Source organism: Typopeltis vanoorti, chromosome 13 (genome assembly GCF_054136105.1).
Source record: "Typopeltis vanoorti isolate ZY-2024b chromosome 13, IOZ_Tvanoo_1.0, whole genome shotgun sequence".
Classification (NCBI taxonomy): Eukaryota; Metazoa; Arthropoda; class Arachnida; order Uropygi; family Thelyphonidae; genus Typopeltis; species Typopeltis vanoorti.
The window spans coordinates 30,020,733-30,044,339 of record NC_143561.1 but is presented as its reverse complement, the minus strand read 5'-3'; the positions used below and the strand labels follow the sequence as shown (position 1 = coordinate 30,044,339).

At 35.6% G+C, this 23,607-nt stretch overlaps 1 protein-coding gene across 1 annotated transcript in view; it reads left to right on the top strand.

Moving 5' to 3' along the window:
- LOC150100022 (leucine-rich repeat flightless-interacting protein 2-like) overlaps nucleotides 1–23,607 on the top strand; it is a 164,941-nt gene that overhangs the window by 118,941 nt on the left and 22,393 nt on the right. Inside the window, exons 10-11 of the mRNA XM_090402326.1 lie at nucleotides 1,740–1,860; nucleotides 19,449–19,528. Coding sequence (XP_090258452.1) covers nucleotides 1,740–1,860; nucleotides 19,449–19,528 — 201 coding nt within the window. The remainder of the gene's footprint in view (nucleotides 1–1,739; nucleotides 1,861–19,448; nucleotides 19,529–23,607) is intronic.

Here is a 23,607-nt window from a genome sequence, read left to right as displayed (position 1 = left end):
TTGTGGAAAATTGTTCTTCATGCAACTTGTCCTAGTTAATTTAAAAACATATAAGTATGTGCAGTTTGGACTGTGCAAATTAGCACAGTTCAAACTGCACAGACTTATATGTTTTTCATTGTTAAGTCATAAGTTTTGTTACTTGCATACCTTGTTTAATTTTTGAATCCATACCAATTATGCTCTTAATACTTGGGTGAAAATTTTCTGCAATTAAATTTTTAATGTAACTGTTCATTTCTATTAATTTAAATGTCTATGTACCCCCTCTGTCCAAAAAAGAAACTGAACTTTTTGAAAAATAGAAGAAACTAGTGGCGCCACCTGTTGTATCTTTTTGTTGTCGAAAGCGGCACCCTTCGTTAGTGTTGTGTCAACTGTTTATGACATTTGTTTCATTAGAAGCATAGTTATAGTGCCAAGAGTGACAGTGTGTTTTGATGAACAGTTGGAAAATGAGTTTCAAACAGAGAACTGCGATTGACTTTTGTGTTAAACTTGGTAAAAGTTTTACTGAAACGCATCAAATGCTTCAAAAAGCATATGGTGATGAATGCTTATCCTGTACTCAAGTTTATGAATGGTTTAAGCGATTTGAAAGTGGTCATGAGACTCTTGAGAACGACGAAAAGCCAGGCCGTCCAAAAACTGGACTGAGTGAAGTTTACATCCTAAAAGTGCGTGATTTCATCGAAGAAAACCCGAAATCGTCCATGAGATTGATTGAAGATGAATTGAGGATTCCAAAATCAACTGTGCACAACATTTTAACTGAGAATTTGGGCCTTCGTAAATTGAATTCGCTATTTGTTCCCCACAAGTTGACTGACGACCAAAAACGATCCAGTAATGAAACGATCATTACTGGTGACGAAACGTGGTGTTTTGGGTATGAGCCCGAAACAAAGCGCCAGAGTGCTGAGTGGAGACCACCAGAAGAGGGGCATCCGAAAAAAGTCGCTTGATGAAGTCAAAAGTAAAGACAATGCTGATTTGTTTCTACAATTCCAAGGGCATTATCCACAAAGAATTCGTTCCACCTGGCCAAATGGTCAATGGTGAGTTTTATCTCAAAGTTTTGAAGTGATTGATGGCGAGAATTCGTCGTATATGGCATGAATATCGTGATGCAAGCAGCTGATCACTTTTGCACGATAATGCACCATCTCATCGTTCGAACATTGTGAGACGGTTTTTGAGCAAAAACCAAGTTTGTGTGTTGAATCACTCGCCGTATTCACCTGATTTAGCATCCTGTGACTTCTTTCTCTTCCCCTGACTTCATTTGCCGATGAAAGGAAAGCGATACGACACCATTGAAAACGTTCAAGCGCAGTAACCACGACCCTCAACAGTATTCCAAAAACCGTTCTAAAAAAACTCATTTAACAAATTAATTGACTGTGAAAAACGCTGTATTGAAGCTGAGGGAGAGTATATTGATTGAAATAAATGATTTGAATAATTATAATTGGCCTGTGTTTTATTTTCTATCAAAAGTTTGGTTTCTTTTTGAACAGAGGGTGTATGTTTCATTTCATTACAAAAACTCATCTTATGAAGCAGTCCATTAGCTTCTTTTATACAAAAGTAAATAGCCACTAATCCAAGTTATGGCATACCTTGTGCATTAGTTTGCCATAACTTGATCCAGATATAGTATTTTTTTTTTAATCTTTCTAATAATTATATCTGAAACAACATTCAAATATTTTATATGTATATAAATATATTTGCAGATTTATAGGTTAAGACTAGATCTGGAAGAAGAAAGACAAAAACTGGCAAAGATGGAGCATATGACACTAATTCATGGTCCACAAGTGAATGGACCAGAAATGAAACTCCTTGAAGTTCAGAGTAAGGATTAATCTTAACATTTATATTTATCAACTCTTTTTTCACTTATAATTTACTAGGAGCTACAAAAGAATCATACAAATTTAATACCACATAATCTGATATCACTAAACACAAAGAGAATATAGAGCTGGGATTTTATTAGTGAATAAACTGCTATCGTTCAGTAAGTATTTTTTGTAGTCATCTTTTATAACTAAGCTATACTAGATTAATGTTGGATAATTCTTTTGTGGGCATACAATACTAAAAACTACTTATTGATTTTAGTGTGATCTAATATCCTCAATGACTGTCATTTTGCTTGGAAGATGTTCATCTCATTCTACACAGTCATGGGTGGAGGGAAGCACTTATAAAATTACTAGGCTTTCTGAAATACACTATGTACCAATAATTGTTCAGGCATCCCTGTTATTTGAAGTTGTAGAAAACAATCTAGGTTTGTTAATAACATAAAAACTGGTTTGCAGATAGTAGGAAGCAGTATTTCATTGTAGCAGTTGAATTCAGGTGGTGTGGCACCTGTATTCAACTGCTATGGTATGGCAACACAGTGTGTACTCAGTGACTTCAATAGAGGTGTCATTGTGGGCTCTCACATTGGTGACATGTCCATATGCTATTGCTGCTCAACTGGAGCATCCAAAATCAATGATTGGCGATGTGATCAACAAATGGAGACATTCTGGCATCACTAGTGCAGGAAAACACCCAGGGCAGTCGCCAAAAACTGGCTACAATCAGCACAGACTATCTGTGATGAGTTCCAGAGCTCCATTAACACCATGGTGAGCACAAATCCTGTATGAAAAGAACTCCTATTGCTGGCTTTCCACTGAATAGCAGTGGCACACAATCCAAACATCACAATAATGAACAAGGTGTCTTGTCTGGCCTGGTGCAAAGAGCATGCAAACCTGACATTTGACCAGTGGAAAAAACAGTATTCTGGAGCGATGAATGAAGGTTCATCTGTTTCCAGGGTTGGGTGTGGAGGCAGCCTCATGAATGCTTGTTACCACAGTGTGTTGTATCCACAGTAAAGTTTGGTGGAGGAGTAATGGTGTGGGAGCATTCAGCTGGTTTTGAGTGGGACCACTAGTCATTGTCTGTGGTTCCATGAAGGCAGCTCGGTGCCTTGATATTCTGGTTAATCAGGTGCTGCCTACACTGTGGAGTTTTTATGGAATGGACCTGTGTTACTATCAAGACGACAATGTCTCATGCCACAAAGTCGTTTTACCTCAACCATATCGAGGACAAATTGGAGCAGCGATTGAGGTCCAGAGCAGCACATCCTCAATCTTTCACTGAACTCAGTGTTGCTTTGATGGAGGAATGGAGACAAATTTCCACATTGGTGGAAAGCCTCCCTCAAAGGGTGCAGGAGGTGATCAAAGTCAAAGGTGGATGTATTTGAGTTAGCCTGCTGCTATTAATTGTAAATTGCTAAAGTGTCCAGATAATTATTGGTAGATTGTGTAGTTCAGAAACATAAATCAGATAGGATTTTTTAAAGGTTACCGAAATTACATTAACAGATCACTGAGATTATTATTAGGCATACATATTTACAAGAATAAAGAATAATAATTGTTATTATTAGAAATATTTTGGCCAGAAATTAATGAATCATCATTAGTGTATCAGCATAATCACGAGGTGAAGCTATAAACATATAAACAAGGTGAAGCTATAAACAAAGAACATTAATTGTATTTACAGAGCTGAGCCACGTACTGAAATGCCACCATATGAGTGGTTACAAAATCAAATGAGATTACAGTTAAAGCCAACTAAAATTATTTGAAATACAAAAATTAACAAAACTTAGATAAATAAAATGATTTAATGATATGACATTATTTAAAATTAGCATTATTTGATTAATAGACTACCTCATTGTAACTTATAGTCAATAGTATTAGCCAAGTAGTTTCTCTCATTATCAACCAGATCCTCCCTTTCAAATTGTGCATGTAAACTCTTACCTCCTGGATTAGGCTTGCTGCTGTGGTTTTGAATCCCATTATAGGCATGTATGTTTTGTGAATGTCTTTAGGCAGTCAGTGAATTTTATCATTCTGCATGAGATGCCGCCTGTCTAAAATGGTTTAAAAAAGTTCCCTCTTTAGTCTCTAGAGCAGGGTTTCTAGATTATCTAGCCCTTAATCAATCCATTAATGCCAATGCATTATAGATTGTTGTGAGTGTCATTTATATTAAAAAAAAAAAAAAGACAGAGAGAGAGATTTATTAGTGATACAGGTAATGGTCAGTCATAGACTTGCTTTTTAAAAATATCTCATTAAAAGAAACTTTAGATTAATTCTTTCTTTTCCTCCCTGATATATGTACTTTATTTAATTTTGTTCATTCTGGTTATTTCACTTTACAGGAAAAGCATACAACCAGGTTTAACACTCTACCACATCTCTCATCAGTCTATTTATGTAACAATTTAGCTGCACTCTATGTCCTAATTTGTCCATGTTGCACAGAAATGTTAGGAACAGTTTTAGAAAGCATCTCATGATCCATTTTTCTATAGAAAAAGAAAACAGTAACTGTCAGCTCTTCTTTGCTCTTCTTTGCTATGAGCACATCTATGCACTCAATTCTTATAGGACTGATAGATTGGTATTGATGTAACTACTAATACTTATGGTTAAGCTGTTGGAAGTTTATTTTCCAACAGCTTAAACTAAATAAAAAGGATTAAACTAAATAAATTTAGTTTAATCCTTTACCCAAGTGTAGGCAAACAAAGTTTGCGCCTGAAGTAATTCAGGACTGAGGCAACTCGTAGCAAAGGTGGACCAAGCTCTAATCATTCCTTGTCTTAGTATCTCCCACAATGCAAAGCACATCTCCTTGCAGACATGTATAAAGCTATGCATTAAGGGTAGTGGCCCTTCCCTTAATGCATAGCATTCTACATGTCTGCAAGAAGATGTGCTTTGCATTATGGGAGATACTAAGACAAGGAGTGATGAGACCTTGGTCAACCTTTACCATGAGTTGCCTCAGTCCTGAAGATACTTCAGCTGCAAACTTTGTTTGCCTACACTTGGGTAAAGGATTAAACTAAATTTATTATAATCTAACCAAGTGGAAAATAAACTTATATCTTTCTCTAAATCCAGAGTAAATTAATAATAAGGTGGTACACCTTTTGGCAACTCGTATAAGTAAATATGACCTCTCCATTGCTTCTGCCTTAGTATTACCACTTCTGGGTCTGCCCCCCCCCCCCCACTGACGAGACCTCAATAAAGGTCAAAACCAGTCTGGGTAGTGGCCCTTCCCTTAATGCATAGCTTTATACATGTCTGCAAGGGGATGTGCTTTGCATTGTGGGAGATACTGAGATAAGGAGTGACGAGAGCTTGGTCCACCTTTGCTACGAGTTGCTTCAGGTACAAACTTTGTTTGTCTACACTTGGGTAAAGGATTAAACTAAATTTATTGTTGTTAAGCTATCTTTTACATTACTACTCTTCCCAATAGTTTATTATCATAACAATAAAGCCAATAGAACCAGAGCCATCTATTGAAGACAAACTATTTTTATTATTGACATCAATCACAATTGTCATCTTCTTATGCAGTTGTTCCATTCCCAACCATAGCACACATGCAATCAACAATACGCTCCCTTTCAGAGTCGTCAGGATTTCCTGATATACATCCAATTCTCCATTTACACGGTAAATTGGTTCCAGAAAAAAATCGTGTAAATGAAAAGCATGTAAAAAAGAATATAGTGCATATGAAAAAATAGAAGAATGGTTCTAAATGTGAAAACCCGATACAAACAAGTTTTCAAACAGCAAAAAAAAAAAAAAAAATATATATACAGGGTGTTCGGGATAAATTTGACATATTTATAATTAATTATATTTTTCCGTAAGTTACATGTATTAACACACACTTCTCTTCATTTAAAAGTTTGGACCCTTCTTCATTCATATACAAGATGTCAGAAAGGATGGATAGCTGGAACCCACCTGAATCATGGAAGAGAATAACTTGTATCATGATGATTCGTGCCCGCCATCAAAATAAGGATATTACGACTGCTGCCCAATGCTCCCTGAATACAGTAAAAACAATCAGGCATGAACTAGAGACTTGCAATGGTGACTACGAGGATGTAGCAAGAAGAAAGATCCCTAGCAGACGATCTGATTGCGTTCGTACAGCAGAATTCCTCGCAAATCTGCAGGAACAGGTGTTGAAGAACCCTGGCATTGGAATTCGGGCTTTGTTCATGGAGTTGCTAACTGTAGTCAAGCCCTGGATAACAAGGGTAGCCAATGGTAGGCCGTATGTATGGCAGCAGGATTCGGCCCCTTGCCACACCTCTGGGAAAAGTCAAAAATGGTTGTCTGAAAATTTCGACGACTTCACCAGTCCAAATGTTTGGCCTCCAAACTCCCCAGACCTTAACCCCATGGATTATTTTGTATGGGGCGCAGTTGAAAAAGACACCAATCGCACTTCCAGTAATACAAAAGCCCAGTTAATGGATAAAATTAAAACAGTTTTTGCGGCCCTTCCCAGGGAGACTGTAGCATCAGCTTGTTCGAGGTTCCGAAGCAGAATTGAAGCTGTGATCGATGCTAATGGTGGTTATTTTGAGTAAATCTTGTTGATAGTATTGTAATTAACTCTGCCTGTAATGTTTTTTTGTCAATTCATTAAATTTAATAGATACAAAGAAGATTTTCTTTTTCCTTACGAAACTGTCAAATTTATCCCGAACACCCTGTATATATATATACACACACACACACATACAGTCATCCCTCGACTTATGTCAGGGTTCCGTTCCATCCGGGAGGACGTAAGTCGATACATTAAATCAACAGAATTATAGGGGTTAGGGACTTAACCATAATAAGTATACTCTCATTTTAATTTTTAAACTTTATTATAAAACTGTACTGTGTGTTACTGCCACTGTAAAACAGGAGAATAATCACCCAAATCTTCCTCCACAATCACATCTTCATGACCTTCCCTGTGTGAATGATCAGGCTGTTGCTCTTCTGGTGTAACCTTTGTTTTTTGATGAAAATGTCTAATGTGCTTTGCTTATTGCTCTTCTTCTTTTCATCATAAATTTGTTCATAGCAAGCATCATGTACTTTCGTTTCTATTATTAAGTAGTGTTCATCATTGGGGGTCCATGTCTTCAGCCATTTTGAGAACGTCGCTAACTGCAAAGAACATTTCTGCAAGACCCTTCACTGTAAATTGTTTAACTACCTCTTCCTGTTTCTCTTTTCCCTCTTCCTTTTCTCGTTTTTCCTCTTCTGCAACTGTTGTTCCTCCAGTTCGACCAACTCTTCAGGGGGTGCTTTCTATGAGTGGAATTATGTCATCATCATTCACTTCGAGATTCAAATTGTTTGCTATGCCCACTATTACAGACTTCCAAAATCATGCACAAACCTTTTTAATGTCTTTTTCCATATGCCACTCATACATTGAGAGATCACTTTGTCTCAAACCACAGCAATATTTTTAATAGCATGATGAATATTGAATGGTTTTTCCCAGAATTGCATGAGAGTCTGGTAATTTCCTTCAGTAGCAAAAATGGCTTGTGAAAAAGTTCTAAGTAGACAATAAGCCTTAAACACTGCAAGAACTCCCTAATCCATCATTTGGATCAATGAGGTAGTGTTTGGAGGAAGAAGCATGACCTTGAACTTGGTGAAGATCACCGCTGTAAGGAGCATTATCTTGAATTAATTAAATTTTACATTTTCTTTCACACAATAGCTTTTTATTTCACTCACGTAAGTTGATTAAGACATCCTCAAATAATTTTTGAGTCATCATCCACGACTTCTTATTGCTCTCCTAATGTTTTTGAAGATTCATGGATTCTCACTGTGCCATATCACAAATGGTTTCATTTTATATCCAGCCACATTAACTGTAACAAAATCGTAATACGGGCATTAAGAGCTTTGAAATTAGATATAGATTTTAGCTTTTTGTGGATGAATGTCCGCTCAGGCATTTTTTTCCGAAACAAGGACGTCTCATCCATATTAAATATTTACTGTGGCAAATAATTTTCCTCCGTAATAATTTTATCCAATTTTTCCACAAACTCCTTGGCAGCCTTCTCAGCACTTGCAGATTCCCATACATTTTCACATTATGCAGCTCAAAATGCTGCTTGAATCTCATGATCCAACCAGAAGAAGCGTTGAATTCGTAGTTATAATCGGGTTCTGCTTGCTCCTTCAACATGTTGAAGAGACTTAGTGCCTTAACAGTTATGGTCACAGTGCTAAGGGGTATGCGCTTTTGGTCCGGGTCCTCTATCCATGATGCAAGTAGCTTTTCCATATCACCAATAGCATCTTGTGATTGCTTTCTTAGTGTCATCAATTTAATGGAAGCAGATCCTTTCACAGCCTCTATGATTTTATCCTTATTTTTCAAAATGGTCATCACTGTAGAATGAGACCATCCGAAGTCATGTGCCGTCACATTGATGGGCTTACCAACTTCATGTTGCTTTATATCTTGCAACTTCATTTCAAGATTGATCAATTGCTCGCCTATTTTTCTGTGATTCTTCACTAGGTTTTTTGATTGGCATGTAGAAGCCACATTGCAGAAAACATCATGAAAAATACACAAATAACTCATTTCTCAAACACAAAATCAACAGATTAACTGTTGAAGACACGTGCTGACTGCTGAAGATGGTTGTCACTGAAAGCGCTGTTGCCACTGTGCATGCTTTACCTTACGCTCGCTTGTGTCTTGTTCGAAAGTATAGTCGAAAATGTTATTTATTCCCTTATGGAATCATGGATGTATCTTTGAAAGCACGTAACTCGAACGGACGTAAGTCGAGGGATGACTGTGTATATATATATATGTGTGTGTGTGCGTGTGTGTGTGTGCATCTCTTAAAGAAAATAGTGTGTCACTAATAAAACAGAAATTCGAAAGGTTCAAATACACCTGTGCGTATGATTATTAGTTAACTTTTATTCGCCATCACTTTCTGACAGTACTCGCATTCTTTTGTGTGAGACTGGATTCAATCACTTCCATCACTTGAAACCCTTTGGCTATTCTTTTCATACTGCAATGGTGAAACGTTTTCTTCAATAAAAGGAACTAAATTATCACTAATTTCCAATAATTCTGAGGGTTTTTTTTTTTTTTTACCACGAACTCTGTAATTAATTGTTGAAATCCTGTTTTATCTAGATCTTTGTATAATTCTTCATATCGCACCATACATGACTTCAGTTCACGTTTAAACTGTTCAACCATTCAGTATTTGGATCATGTCTAAGAAAATGACTTTGCAATTTTACTAGCCATTTGAAGCCCTTCCTTAATTAATCCTGCAGAGAATAGAATCTCTTCATCATCACTTTTTTCTTTTTCATCGCGATGCTCAAGGCTTCTATTATTTTGTCATCACTAACAGCCTTGTCAACCTTCAATTCTTCAATATCTGCAGACAAAAAAAAATCATCAAATCCTTCTCCACTAACTGCATGTGCTTATCTGACAATATTGGGATATTCAGTTGTATGGAAAGGTATGGAGGTTTTTCTTTTTCACACATTCTGGCCAAGTAGCTTTCCAGCATGCATTTAAAGTTGATGGTTTCAATTCTGATAATGCCAACTAAGCAAGTTTGATGCATTCCAAAATAGAAAATTTCTTTCACACATTAATAACTGTCAGTAAATTATCCTTATCTACTTTATCCAAAATGTATTGGAATGTACTTCTTATGTAGTAAGTTTTTAAGGTAGCAATCACACCCTGATCTGGTGGTTGTATTAAGGATGTAGTATCAGGTGGCAGAAAATTTTCCACATTTGGGTGTTCTAAAATGGGATGGGCAGAGGCACAATGTCTGTAATCAATAAAACTGTCAAGTCCAGATTTTTTTCCATCAAATAGCATTTAACTTCTGGAACAAAACATTGATGGAACCATTCATTAAAAATTTCTTTTGTAATCCAACCTTTTTTATTTGCCTTCCAGTGCACTGGTAACATGTTAAAATCCACACCTTTCATTGCCCGTGATCTTAAGTAATGAGTAATGGTTTTAATATACGATCTCCTGAAGCATTGCTGCAAAATAATAGTCACACGATTCTTAGCTGCTTTAAAGCCACCAACACGTTTTTGTGATTTCACTATATAAGTTCTACTTGGCATTGGTCTACATTCTGTAGTGTAGAGTAATCCCTGATATTTAAAACATCGAGGCGGGGGGGTCCCTAAAATTCAAGCTTAAGTACATGTGTACCATACTGGGAAATGATAATTATAATGGAAATACTCTTTTTAACCGAACTGAATTTAAACAGAAATTATTAAAATAAGTGCCATTTGAAAAAAGTGTTCTTTCATCAAGACAATGCACTGTCCCACACATCGGCCGTCGCAATGGAAAAGTGTGACTTCTTGTTCACAAACTTAAAAATTCAGCTTGGTCAGAAAAAATTTTCTTGAAACGAGGATGTCTTCAAAGCTGTCAGTGACTATTTGGCACAAATTTGACAAATCCTACTTTTTAGATGGGATGAAAAGATTGGAAACTCGCTGGACCAAATATATAGATCTCGATGGAAACTGTATTGAGAAATAAAGGTGATTTTTTTCCAAAAAAATCATGTTTAACTTATTTTTTTACCAAACTTTTTAGACAACCCTTGTACACTGATTTATATTGGTCTGTGTAAGGTCTCATTCATATCATATATTTTTAGCATTCTGAACAGCTTTTTTCTTGGTTTACATCTCACTCCTGCAGTAATTGTGTGAATTTTAACTTTTGTGTTTATAATTGCCTGATATTTTTGTTAATGTAATTATACTGTGAGAAAAATGCAACTGATTAACTACTTTATATTTAAAAATAAAATAAAATTTTTACATTGCTTATTACATTCATATATAATGTTATTTTTGAACTGAATGTGAAAACTATTGAAAGATTATTGTTTTAGAAGTAGGTATTGTAATGCAGTTTTGGATCTTGCAATTATAGTTTGAAATGTTATATTTGTAACTAATAATTCAACACTTGAATGATAAATTGTAATGGTGACTTACCATTATTTGCTTCATGTCTTAAAGGGAAGAAACACAGTAATTGAGGGAATAGATCTTTGAGCAAAAGGGTAGGATATATATAGAATTTTGTTGCTCAGGAGATAGGAAAAATTATGATGGCTACTATATCATCATCTTCAACAGCTTTTTTTCCACTACTAGACAGATGCCTCTCCATGTTTCTTCCATTTTGGCCAATCCTGTGCATCTTTCCACCATAAATGTCCATAACATCTTGTTAATCTCAGTGGTCTACCTACCTACCTAGTTGCTGATAACCAGTTCTTGAAGTCCATTCTGTTGTTCTCTTTGTCCATGTGTTGTCAGACATTCTCATCACATGTCCTGCCTACCTCCATTTGTTGCCTTTTATTACTAATGCAGGGAGTTTTCACCCAGAAACTCTGGTTTTCTTCTCTCAAAACAGAGACAAACTGGCCTGTGAACACATATGGATTTACAGTCATGATCACTAATGACAATATGTGGAAGAGATAGGGTCCTCACCATATGTCATTATGCCTTTAGTTAACTATGAGTCACATCATGGTAGTCCATCTCCTGGATAGGAGATGGCACATGAATGGGAGTGTCCATTTCCTTTGTTTGCTTCCTTATCCAAATATTGTTCTTTTTATCTAACCATATTATTCCCAAAATGCTCTTTCCATGTTTCTTTGTGTTCTTTTCAGTTTCTCTAGGTGTTTTTTTTCAGTCGGGTTCCAGGTTTCACTACTATAGATCACTTGTGAGTACACACTGGTTGTAGATCTTTTCTTTTTAAGCAGTTTGGTAAATTACTTTTAGATATACCTCTATAATTGCTACTATATATTGAGTATCAAATCTATCTATTCCATGTGAAAAAGGAGATGACATATGAATGGGGGTGTCCATTTCCTTTGTTTGCTTCCTTATCCAAGAATTATTATTTTTATCTAACCATATTATTCCCAAAATGCTCTTTTCATGTTTCTTTGTGTTCTTTTCAGTTTCTCTAGGTGCTTTTTTTTCCCCCAGTCAGGTTCCAGGTTTCACTACTATAGGTCACTGTTGTGAGTACACACTGGTTGTAGATCTTTCTTTTTAGGCAGTTTGGTAAATTGCTTTTAGATATACCTCTATAATTGCTACTATATATTGAGTATCAAATCTATGTATTCCATGTGAAAAAAAAAAAAAAATTCATTCTAGAATATATTACCACTCATAGTTGGAAATTATAGAAAAGAACCAAAACATTGTCATAGTAATTAAATAAATTAGCTAACCATTTTCCCAAGATCCTCTTGTAGGATGTAAGGTAAAGAGTTATAACAAATAATAATTATTTTCTAAGGGTTATAAATAATTTAGTTATAAATAATAACTCTTCACCTAAAGATCAGTTGACTGGTCTCGTATGGAGGTGGTAAGGTTTTTCAAGCATAACAAACATACTAGCCAGAGAAAACATGCAATTAGCAAGCATAATATACTAGCCTCTTAGTTGCTTAAGGGTCAAAGCTAGATACAGTTGATTCTCACTATAGCAAACTCATAGAGACTGCTAGAATATTATTATAGTAAATAGTTTGCTTTAGCAAATTTGTTTAGGATATCACTATATCTGTGGGCTTTGGTAGGGCCTTTTTCACAATTTTTATTGTGAGTAAATTTATTATAACAATGTTTGTTAGAGAGAAAGAGAAACAACCTTCTTGTAGTGCACTCCATTATTAGGTATTCACCTGAATACTTAATGAACAACCTGAGCTACTAGTCAGAGGATTAGTCTCAATAGATTGCTGTATGGTGCCTGATTTCTAAACACAGTGTCCACTAGTACCTAGGTCATCTGCAGACAGTTTGGCACTTGCATGTCACACCTGAATGGTCTTGCATAGGAAGCAGTGTCAGCATAGTCATAATGGCTACCTTCATGCTCCTATTCTAGTGGTACCATTGTAAGAACAGTTGCACCACAGCAGTTCAAAGCAACTCCAGTTAGTGCTGCCTTTCAGCATGTGGGCACAAATTATGTTGTAGTGAGTGGCAAGGCAGGATTCTGAATTAGGGGTGTTTAGTCATGATCCTGCATTAAAGACCTAAAGGCATTCAGTTCATGCTTAGTGCCAGTATTAGTACAGTGATAGAGTCTGAGCTTTTGCTAATGCCAGATCAGAACTGCAGCAGATTTAGCCAGTCAAACACTTACCTTTATCTGATAGTTAATTTGTCATGCTAGCCAAATTGTATTTTGTTTTGCCTTAAATTCAAACAAACAAAAATGGGTACAACATGATCACATCATGCCAGCTGGTGAAAAGTTCTAGAACAACCTGAAACTTGATGGAATTGAAGATAGGCACCATAGAAGCAGTCAAAAAGAGATGGATCTAGCAGAGGAATTAAATAATACTTCCTCGTAATGATACTTGTCCTTTTTGTCCCATATCTTCATTCTACTACTTCTCCTGAGTCTTTTTTACTACCCTGGGATCCTGGTGGTCTTGCACTACTTTGGCCTCTACTTCAGTAAGATGGGGAAGTCCTGGATGGCCCAGCCAGAATCAATCAGTTAGTGGGCTTGCTGTGGTGCTGGTATGGCATCTCAGGTAGACCTGGTGTTCCACTCTCAAGCACCACTGCTTACTAGAGAGTGGGCATTCACGGCAGGTGGGAAGCTCTGGTGCTGAATCAACTTCCTCCTGAGAATGAATAATTTGACAGAAACCAAAAAAAAAAAACAGAGACAGTAACAAATACATAATCTTTCTTAATCTTACATTCAACAGGGTAACATCCACTTGGAAAAATGTCATCCTTCTTCCAGAAGGGTTTTGGAAGGATTGACAGGGTCTCTAAAATCGCTGAAGAAACACCGATATTGAGACAATCTGAAAACTGCTGTGAGAAACATCTATTGTAGGAATACCAATCACATCCCCCCCCACACACACAACTTTAAGCTCTTCATTGCAAAACCTCCTTGATGTTCCTGATGACAAGATCTACTTCAAAATGGAAGGCCACAGAGTTACAGCCATGAAATGAATAATCTTTCATAGGGATGGTCACCTGATTCTCACCAGGAATATTCATATTCTTACTTTCAGCAGACCTATCTATCCTATCCTATCCTATCAGTGGCTTTAACAGGCATAACGAGGATAAGGTGGTTACCCCTATGCCTCTAAGTATTCTCATCTGTAAATTGTGTGTATTCTACTGACCTGTTGGTCTGTTCATCCTGGGTTTCTAGGAGAAAAAAACCCTCTACTTCTGTATGAAGCCAGCTAGCTCACCTTTAGTCAAGAGACCAGATAAAGGTTCCTCATGTCGCTGACAGGAATCAAATCCAGGTCTTTCCAACTAAAGGGCTTCGTCTATACTGACTGAGCTATGGAGACTCACTTTTAGCAGACCTAAACCACCAATATCTCTAAAAGTGGGATATCTAAACTGCCCGGTTAGGCTCTACATTTGGGCTCAGATTTTCTCTTTGCATTGCTTTAAATGTCAGAAGTATGGTCATTCTCAAACTATTTGCCATGGCAGTAAAGATCACAAAAACAAAGACTATAAGAGCAAAACACCAAATGCCCTAATTTTGAGAGAGATCATCCAGTGTATTCTCAAGCATGCCAAAGGGGAAAGATTAAAAGAAGATCCAAAAAATAAAACCAAGCTGGGCATCCACTATCAAAAGGTGAGGAAGCAGTATACTGCAATTATAGCAACATCTATTGATACCCCTCCTTACATTGAGAAGGTGACTATAAAGAAAGTGTCAGTAGGGATGTTGACAGTTATGTTGATCCCACTTTCTCACAGTTACAACATCCCTGAATAGTATGATTTGCTTGCTATCTCTTTAGAGTGTGTAAAAGATGAATTCCAGGCCCATTAATAGATGGAATGGATACATTTCCCCACAAGAAGATAAAACAATTAACATACCTAATGGCCCAGAAGAAGTCCAGTTTGACATATTGAATATATTTCCTGGTGAAGAAATGATGAATACTGGCCATTCACAGTTCTCCATAAAGAAAAAATCCATGACAGAAAATAAAACCTCTCAATATAAGAAGCCAGGTGATTCCATGAAAAATAAATAATGAAAATATTTCTATGATGGAATTGTTGTGGATTCCATCAAAACATCGATAACATGAAGGCGCTTTCCTTCAAAAGTATAACCTATCTACTTTTGCTTGCAGAAAGCATACTTGAAGCCCAGTGATGATCTGGCATTACAAAATTAGCCATCATTCATAAGGACAAAATGGGGGATGGATCTGCCCACGAAAGAGTCGCCATCTTTGTAAACAACATGCTCCCTTCCAGAAATGTAGAGGCAGTTGTCATCCAACTCTTAGTCTGATCTTTTATAACTGTAAACTGCATGTACATACTCTCCTGCTGCAGATATTTCTCAGAATGACCTTAATGATGCCATATTGCAGTTACTACTCCCGTTACTCTTAATGGGGGATTTAAATGGACACAATATTCTGTGGGGGGTAGAGCCTGAACTAACATCTGAGGAAGTGTCGTGGAATATATGCTTGATAACAATAACACTCCTCCTTAATTAAACACTGGAAGCATCACCTTCCATATGGCTACCTGAAAATTCACTACAATCAACTTAACTGTCTGTGAGAAACTGATGACAACTTATTGGATGCAATCATTTTCTCACAATATCCATTCTTCTGCATGGGTGACTGTGTTCTACATCATAGATATCGTGATGAAAATGAAGCAAGCTGCTCACTTTTTCCCTAACAGAATTCGATTCTGTTCTACGATGGTCATCTCATTTCTTATTAGCAATATAGCGAGTCATGACAGTGTATTACATTACTGCCACAATTGCAATTTTTTAAAGCATCTAATCAGTTTCCACTTTTCCCTAAACCTCAAGGAAGGACACAAGAAAGCTTGGAGTATATGTCACAGATACCCCACAACAGCAAACCTCATTGTTTTCAAATGTGTGTGAGTCCAAGCTAGACACATCTGTTGTCAGAATCAAAAGGAATCCTGGATCCAATATATGTCTTCCCCAACAAGAGCAATCAACAGCAAAAATATGTGGCATAAAATATAGAAAAGGAAATTCAAGGAATACATAGATTGGAAAGGAATAGTCACAGGCAGGGAAGGAAATGAAATTAATGCAATCAGATGCTGAGAGATAATTACCTGTGGCAGCATGTAACAGAGGGTATCGATACGAGGTTCAAGAGTGCTAGATCTAATCATAGCATCAGAGAACTTAATACTAACCAATCTAGCTATTCTACCTCTACTTGGCGAAAGTGATCATGTAGTCTTGACCTAGGAGATTGCCAAACATGCAGAATTTTTTGTTAAGAAGGAACATATGTGGAATTGCAAATTCCACATATAGGAGTGTGAGAATTTGGAGAGGAGAAATGTTAGTGGTGCATGGAAGGTGGTCAAGGGGTGTTTGAAGAAAGTAGTAAGAAAGTAGTATACCCAGAATCAGAAGGATAAATCGGGTACGAGTTAGATAGATGAATAGTTTCATTAAACTAGGTGTTGCGCACGCGCGCACACACACACACACACACACAAAGAAAAGATTGTAGAGAGAGATTATAAAGAAAAAGGTGATCTGCATGTCCACGAGCAGTATAAGGCACAGGCAAAGTGCTGATGGTCAGAAGGTAACAGAACCAAACAAAATAGTTGAATTACTAAGTGATCGTTTCGCAGGGATGTACTAGGTGGTGAGGATGCAATGCCAGATGTGAGATTGAATGATAGAAGAATAGAGGTTGAAGAAATGGAGGTGCTTAAAATATTACAGAACCACAATGCAAACAACCATGGGATTAGATGGCATATTGGCCCATGTATTATGAGAATGGGCAAGGAAATCAGCTCCTCTGAACAAGCTGTTTAATTAAGTCTTAGTATTGGGAAGACACTAATGGAGTGGAAAAAGTACAAAATAGTCCCACTGCATAAAGGAGGGTCCCAGACAGACAGCAAATTATTGACCAATCAGCATCTCTCAAGAGTGGTGTTTAAGGTATTGGAATAAGTGTGATAGGTATTGTGTAAACAATGGATCTCCCAAAATGTGTCTTCTGACTCCATGGATAGTACTGTTTCCGAAGTAAACAACTAAGATGAACATTGCCAATTTGAGGGTAGTAAGGTTTCAATAGAACCATTCTGATGCAAAAGAATTTCAGGTGCGAGTGAAGATGAATGAAATATAGCATTGTAGAGTATAGATAATTTAGGTATGGAATTAACTTAGATTGGAAATAAAATTATTTAATATGAGAAGAATTTTTGCTCTATTTTCAGAACCATGTCAGTAATAACAATTAAAAATTATAAGGATGTGTTATAATATATGATGTTAAATACAGTAGGAGATGAGAATTTTCAGTATCTTGATATGAGGTTGAAAATTCTAATCATAGTTACTTATAGTTATGAAATACAAATGATGTGTATAAGTTAAAAGAATGACAATATGAAAGAAATGGTGGAAGATAAGAATTTCAAATTTTCATATGAAAGAAATAGCACATTTACATTGAATCTTTCACAGGACAAAGTGCATGCTTGAACTGCTGGAAAATCATCTAGTGAGTGGCACAGCATACAGAAGGAAGAAAGAAAGAGAGAGAGAGAGAGAGAGAGATTGATTGTGTGTGTATGTGAGAGAGTGAGTGAGGACAAGAATTTCTACTTGCAGAATGGGTTACAAGGGACAGTCCTAAGTTTTGTCATTGAATGAGTTAAAAAGAGAACTATGCATTTCCTGCAGTTTTCAAACTCCAGGAAGATGTTGATCTAATAATAATGTTGTTTGAATGAATTTTGGCATTTGCTTTAATTTATTGCTACTTGATAATATATGCTTTCATATGATGCTTTTCACTTATGTCAATAAGCAGCAAGGGTTTTATAATGTATTGTGGAAACTTCAGCAGATTATCTTTTAACTTGGATATACTCAAGTGCATTTGGTACCTTATGTACTTTGGAATCCTTGACAGGTTTACTACACAGCATATTTAAAATATGTGAGGTGCAGAGCTTAGGGCTGGTTTCTAAAGTATGTCAATTAGAAATGTGGCAGATGATTCTTTCATAAAAAGAAACATCTGCTATTTTTGTGATGGATGCTTTTTTTTTTTTTTGTACTGTGTTTTATTGCAACAGTACATTAAAAACATGTATCAAATGAAATGTGTACAAGCAAGAAAATGCCTCTCTTCTGCTCTATTCAATAATTGTGTTAGTAGTATAATAAAAGGTATTTTATTGGAGTTCAGTGAAGCTTACTGCATGATGTCATAATAGGTAAAACAGAAACCAGAGCCTATAAAATGAAACATGGACAATTTTAAGTATTGAACTTTGTCAGATATGCAGCTAAAACATTAATGTATCCATGCTCTAAATTTGCATTTTACTTGAGTATGCTGATTTTTTTATTTTATTTATTATTTATTTTTTTTTTTGTATGACAGGTTCTTTGAAATTTAATGAAAAACTCAACATTTAATGAACACAATTTTTGTATTAGTATTCTTTATGAATTAAAAAAAAAAAAATATATATATTTACTATTTTACTTAAATATAAAGAGCCAATATGCTTCATTTCGGCGATATAAACATTATTTAAATTAAGGGCATACTAAATTCCACTTTATTTTAAAACCGAATAAGAAACTCAAAGATTGGAATCAGAGAGTTTCATGCCGAATATATAGTAAACTATAAAAGCTTTTATAGTTTACTATATATTCGGCATGAAACTCTCTGATTCCAATCTTTGAGTTTCTTATTTGGTTTTAAAACAACGTGGGATTTAATATCCCCTTAATTTAAATAATGTTTATATCGCCGAAATGAAGCCTATTGGCTCTTTATATTTAAGTAACTTAATGGTTGCACCTTTTTGACAACTCGTATAGCAGAGTATATAAATTCTTTTCGCTATACCCTTTGGTATCTATTTGGTCTAGCTACTCAATGAAGCCTCAATAAAGGCTGAAACCGGTCTGGGTAGTGACCTCCCACCATAATGTAATAACAGCATACATTTCCTAGGAAATGTGTTTTTACATTATGGAAAATACCAAGAATAGCTATCAGAACTTTACCACCTTTGCTGCGAGTTGCCCGAGATTGTACTACGACTACTTGCATTAGCTCACGCTAGTAATCGCCGATACTTTTATAGTTTACTATATATTCGGCATGAAACTCTCTGATTCCAATTCTTTGAGTTTCTTATTCAGTTTTAAGACAATGTGGGATTTAATATCCCTTAATTTACTGTTTTATTTTTTGTTTTAAGAATAGTTTTCAAGATTTTACATTTTCCTAGATATTGCAGTAGTTATTTTTCTGATCTTTACTTGAAAAATCAAGGTTCTACTATTTTTACTTCTTTTATTTTTTTGTTTAGGAGAAGCCAATAAACAAATTAGTGACTATAAATTTAAATTAAAGAAGGCAGAACAAGAGATAACTACTCTTCAGAGCAATGTAAGTTACTTTAAAAAAAAAAATAATAATAACTTTATTTATGAAATTCTTGTTTTGTGCCTTCAAACTGAATATGTGTGAATGTCGTTACTAAACTGATTGTTCATGATTTTCTACATTTTTCCATTACATTTGCTTGTGATATTCTGCTTATTTTAATAAAATAATCATCATAGTAATGATTATTATTATTCAAATTGAGTGTATTGAATCCAACATTATTTCAAAGCTGAATAGAGAAACTACAAGAGTTTCATGCCGAATATAGAAACTATAAAAGTTACAGTGGATCCAAGCGTAAGCAAACCTTTCATGACAGGGGCAACTTGTAGTAAAGGTGGAGTAAGATCTGATCACTATCCTTAGTATTTCCCATAATGTAAAACACATCTCCTCTTACATCTGGGTCTGGCTCCCACTGATGAGACCTAAAAAAAAAAAAAAAAAAAAGGTCGAAACTGGTCTGGATTGTGCCTCCCCCCCCCATAATGTATGACATCATACATATCCGCTAGGAGATGTGTTTTACATTATGGGAAATACTAAGGATAGTGATCAGAGTTTGCGCCACCTTTACTACAAGTTGCCCCCTGTCATGAAAGGTTTGCTTACACGTGGATCTGCTGAAACTTTTATAGTTTCTATATTCGGCATGAAACTTGTAGTTTCTCTATTTGGCTTTGAAATAATGTTGGATTCAGTATCCACTTAATTTGAATAATTTTGCATCGAAATAAAGCCTTTTGGCTCTCTTTTTTAGTGATTATTATTATTACACGGGCATCACCATGGTATCTGAAGACTCATTGTAGATCTATACTAACTCTATTCACACAGTACCTATCATACTTTTCCTTGAACTCTTCCACAGGTAACTACTAATTTTACTTGTAAATTTATTAAATTAACTTTAGTAGTTCCTGCTCCCCCACTCAAAAAAAATTCTCATTCACCACATGCCAGTCAGAAAAATTCCTCTTCCTCTGTCCTATAAACCTCCTTTTAGTAACTTTACATATCCTTCTCTTTTCCACCTATTGACTAATATTTGTAATCCACAAACCCTTGATGTTGTAGAGAGCATTCCACAGTCCAGTCACCATTTTGATTACTTGCCTCTAAATGATCCTTTCCATTAAGTCTTCATTCCCAAGAAAACCAGGTGACTAGATAAGTACAGAACACTGCAGTACACAATAGTCATCTGCCTTCTCCTAAATTCTACTTCTCCATGTCTGTCAATCATCCATCCTATATTCATATTAACTGCATCATATCCATATCTTCCCAAGAACACTCAGTAGTGAAATATTTCTGTAATTTTCAAGAAAACCAGGTGACTAGATAAGTACAGAACACTGCAGTATACAATAGTCATCTGCCTTCTCCTAAATTCTACTTCTCCATGTCTGTCAATCATCCATCCTATATTCATATTAACTGCATCATATCCATATCTTCCCAAGAACACTCAGTAGTGAAATATTTCTGTAATTTTCGCATTCTGTTTTATTTCCTTTTTATAGACGTGTACTATGAGAGCTCTGCTGCAATCATCTGAAATCCAACCCTTTGACTAGACCTTCTGAATTATACAATTGCAGCCACTGTTAAACTTTACTACCTCCATATTTGAACATTTCTGGCCACATTTCATCTACTCTGGCTGCCTTTCCGCATTTCAGGTGTTTGATTAGTTTTTCTTCTTCAAATATGGATATATATTCCTGACACTGCTTGATTCATTTAGCAGTCTTTCATATAAGTAATTACTCCAGATATCTAGAATATCTTTTTCCACTTATTTTTTGTATCTGTATAATATTTTTGGTAGTCTGCTGTACTTTTTCCTCTATTTCTTAGTTGTTTCAATATTTTGCCATCTTCCTGATATTTATTTTCTGTGTTCTTACCAAAGTCTTCCCATGACTTTTGTTTAGCTAATTTGATACAACGCTTTGCTTTCTTACATTTTACTCTGTATTCGCTAAGATCACAAGCCTGCTTACTTGCCAGGAACTTTTGATATGCTTTCTTCTTTTCCTTCATTGCCTCTTAACTTCCTGTGTCTTCCATGGAGTTCTGATTTTTCTATCCTTGTAGATATCATCACCACTTGCCTCTCTGGCTGAATCAATCATTGTTTTCTTCAGGATTTGCCATTGAATCTCCAAGGTTTGGTTCTTGTTTTCGAATTCTTTCATTTTTTTTCTTCAGTAATGTTTGTGTATTTCAGTCTACAGTTCAACTCTGAAAGTTGCTCAACCTTGATTCATTTTAAAAAACTTTCTTACACACTCGTTTTTTTCTGTATGAAATTCCGTTTTATCCTGCTCAAAATTAAATAGTGATCACTTCCTATGTCAAATCTTCTGTATACTCTTGTGTCCTGAATGGGGGAAAATCAATATCAACTATAACATAGTCAATGAGACTTTTCTAATTTCTTGCATCTTCTCTCCATGTGAATTTGTGCACATTTTGTTGGAACATTGTGTTAGTAATAACTGATCCATGTTCTGAACAGAAATCCTTCAGGGATTTACCAATATTATTAGCTTTGCTCTTAAAACATTTCTATATTTTCTATATGTCTGTTAATAATTTCCTGCTGTTTAAATCTCCAACAAAGACCGACTTTTCCTTTTTCATTGTGCGAGGTGTCTTCTCTAATGCCTCAAAAAACCCATTCCATTTATTCCTTGCTAGAACCTTCTATGAGACCATAAGCACAAATAAGTCTCATTGTCCAGTTCTCAATTCTGATCTTTACCCACATCACGCTACTTAATACTGCTTACCATTCAAGAAGATTATGCTCATAAATATGAGAAGATGTAGCTATAATATTCATTATTAAAGTATTGAATACTATAGCTACTCCCTCTTTTCTCTGACTTATTGCCTGAATATAGCATTTTGTATTTGTCACTTAGAAAGATCTCACCTGTTTTTGTCATCTTTGTTTCAGTCATGCCTATTAAGTTGATCTGGTACTTATTCAATTCTTCTGCTAGTTCCATATCTTTTCCATTGATGTTGATAGTACCAGTCTTGATCACTGTTAACGTTGAGTTGGGATGTGTTGTGATTTATTCCAGTAGCTGACTTTTCGCTGTTCATCCTGGTTATGAAAACAACTGGGACCTTGTTTAACTGGGCAACATCCCAGTCAGCATGAAATTCTGTGATGTCACACACTTGATAAGTCTTAACCAGATGAACACAAAATCGTTCTCTCCTCATAATCATCACATTCCTATCATTAAACTTGGTTACATAACATTGTTGCTCTTACACACAGATTTTCACCATCCCTCCTATCATAATTTAGTTTTCCTGACTTTCTGTGTAAGGTCTTGTACCAATTAATAATTTCTCAAGATTCTTGATACCAGACGCATACAAGTTTAGGCTTATACAAATTCATTCTTTTCTCATACCTGTTCCACACATCCAAAAACTCTCATCCATTTCTTCTACTATGCATTGAATCGTTTGCTGCTAGCTCTTATTCTTAATACATTTCTTTCATATCGATAGAATATTAATACATTTATGATTTTCACTTTATCACTCTTCCCATTTCTTCCAGCAGTCCTTTCATATCCCTCTCTCATACTGAACTTATTGCTAGTTAAGTCATTGCTTTTCTCTTTTTGAATTGCATGTGCTATATTTTTAATTTTTGTTCCAGTTTGTTATTAGTGGCATGCTTTATGATAGAATCACCATACCAAATAATACTCTTTTTATAATCAACTTTACATATGAGATTTTTATTATGCAAGAACTTAACTGATTCTGTGCTTTGTTTCTCATTTTGCTGGTTAATTTTATTGACCTTTCTATGTTCCTTTAAACATCGCTCAACTTTATGTAATTCCTGTGTCATCTGTCTAATAATCTGTTTGATTTTGGAAGTTAAATCATTTTCATGATCCTTGGGTTTGTCTTTAGCAGGGCAAGCTTTCTTGTTCTTGACTTTCCTTTTCTTGTTAATGTTTCATTTCTTGTGCATTTTTGGTGTGTCATTTTACAGCTCTACTTAATATTGCAATATCTCAAGCAAAATATGT